Raw genomic sequence first — 1,724 nt, 5'->3', positions numbered from 1 at the left:
CCACTCCTCCGCGGGCTTGAATGGGATGTGTGGGGCTGTGTGGTGCACCACCGTGAAGGTCGACATCCAGAAGTGGTAGCCCAGCCACGGCATCAGCCTGGGGGTGGGGGTAGGCGAACGAGGACGGGTTCAGCAGGGGGGAGGGACTGGCATCGACCGGTCAAAGGGGTCGGGGCGCCCCGGGTTGGGAGAAACCGCAGAGGGGAGGTTTTTTGGGGGGGCGCCCAGGGCCCCGCACACCTCCGGCTGGCGTGCAGGCTGATGGGAGCCGGGCGCCGCGGGAGCCCTCCCTACACCCTGAACCCAAACCCTGAACCCCAACACCCTCACCAGTACTTGACGAGGCCCTCAAACCCGGTGAAGTAGGTGAGCGTGGGCAGCGCGATGAGGCCGAACGCCGCCACCGCCGCCAGCGACACCAGCACGCGCGGCCGCTGCTTCTCGGTGTACTTGCCCAGGTCAAAGTGCCAGATCAGCCTGGGCGGTTTGAATTCAAATTCGGAATTCAGGATTGCGGGCGGCGGGAGATCACATTTGGGGTCGATGAGTGTGGGAGGTCTGTGTGCGGACGGGGTGGAATGCTTTCAAAGTTCATGATGGGGTTCTGGTTGGCATGAAAACAGGATATTCAGTAGAGGATATTACAGCTACATCGTAGAGAAATGTTAGAGCGGGCGCGTATCGGCAAGCGTGTCGTCCCTGCGGGCGCCGCTGAGCCCCAATAGGAGGCCCCGCACTGAAGCAGAATAACCAGGGGCAGATGGGGCAGATGCCTCTTGCAAGCGCCCCGCCGCCCTGCAAGCTGCGCCGGGGTTCGAGCCCTGCACCCCTCAATCCGCCCCCAAAAGCATGCCACCGGCGCCGACGCCCTCGGCGCGGTCAAAAGCTAAGGGTTCAGGGTTCTCGAGGGTGGGGTTCAGTGGCGCGCACCAGTGGCCGATGGAGGCGAAGCACTTGAGGGGCGAGCCCAGCACGAACTTCCAGACGGCCGCCTGCGTGGGGCTCCACTTCTCCATGACCTGCGGACGCGGGCGCGGCGCGGCGGACGGGTGTGTTTTGCAGCTCGCGTTGATGCGCTGGGATCGTGCTCGGCGCACTGCGCTGCGCGGGACTGTGCTGCGCGGGACTGCGCTGCGCTGGACTGTGCTGCGCTGGACTGCGCTGCGCCGCGCGGACGCCGCCCGGGGTGATGCCCGGAAAGCCTGCAGGCCACCGTTGTTTGTGGGGCGGCCACCCTCGCTCAAGATGACCTCTATCCCACACACAGCAACGCACGTTTTCACACACTCGCACTGACACATCACACTTTTACACACACACTCTCACACTCAAGCACGCCCTCACCTCGGGCATCACGGGGTGCCACGCGGTGTCCTCAACCAGCCTGTTGTGTGAGAGGGCGGGTCATATGGATCCATGCTTACATGATAGTGTGTGTGTTTGTGGGTGCGTGTATGCGCATGCATGCATGCATGCGTGCATGTGCATGTGTGCGCGTGCGTGCGTGAGTGTGTACATGCACACAAGCTTGATGATTCGAATGGTGGTTCGAATGGTGATTCGAATCGTCCCCGTGGAAAATGTCACAGCCAATTTGACCATTCATAGCACCACACGGCCAACAAAGGACTCGAACCGTCGGGCGGGCCAGGCAGCCGGGCCACCAGCCGCCGCCACTCTTGTTGTCGCCCCCTCCCCCCAAACGCCATCCTCCAGCAGCAACC

The 1,724-nt window shown here is 63.3% G+C and overlaps 1 protein-coding gene across 1 annotated transcript; it reads right to left on the bottom strand.

Moving 5' to 3' along the window:
* Positions 1–330: 330 nt before the first annotated feature.
* MNEG_16203 (Omega-6 fatty acid desaturase) lies at positions 331–1,709 on the bottom strand (the record flags this gene model as incomplete). The annotated part of the gene is made up of 4 exons (XM_014035327.1): positions 331–477; positions 931–1,019; positions 1,345–1,384; positions 1,705–1,709. Coding segments are annotated over 4 exons (281 nt in total), but the record flags the coding sequence as incomplete, so codon positions are not given.
* Positions 1,710–1,724: the final 15 nt, after the last annotated feature.

The sequence above is a fragment of the Monoraphidium neglectum genome (genome assembly GCF_000611645.1).
Source record: "Monoraphidium neglectum strain SAG 48.87 unplaced genomic scaffold scaffold06102, whole genome shotgun sequence".
In the NCBI taxonomy this organism is placed as follows: Eukaryota; Viridiplantae; Chlorophyta; class Chlorophyceae; order Sphaeropleales; family Selenastraceae; genus Monoraphidium; species Monoraphidium neglectum.
The sequence above is the reverse complement of the archived record's forward strand: the minus strand, read 5'-3'. Positions and strand labels throughout refer to the sequence as shown.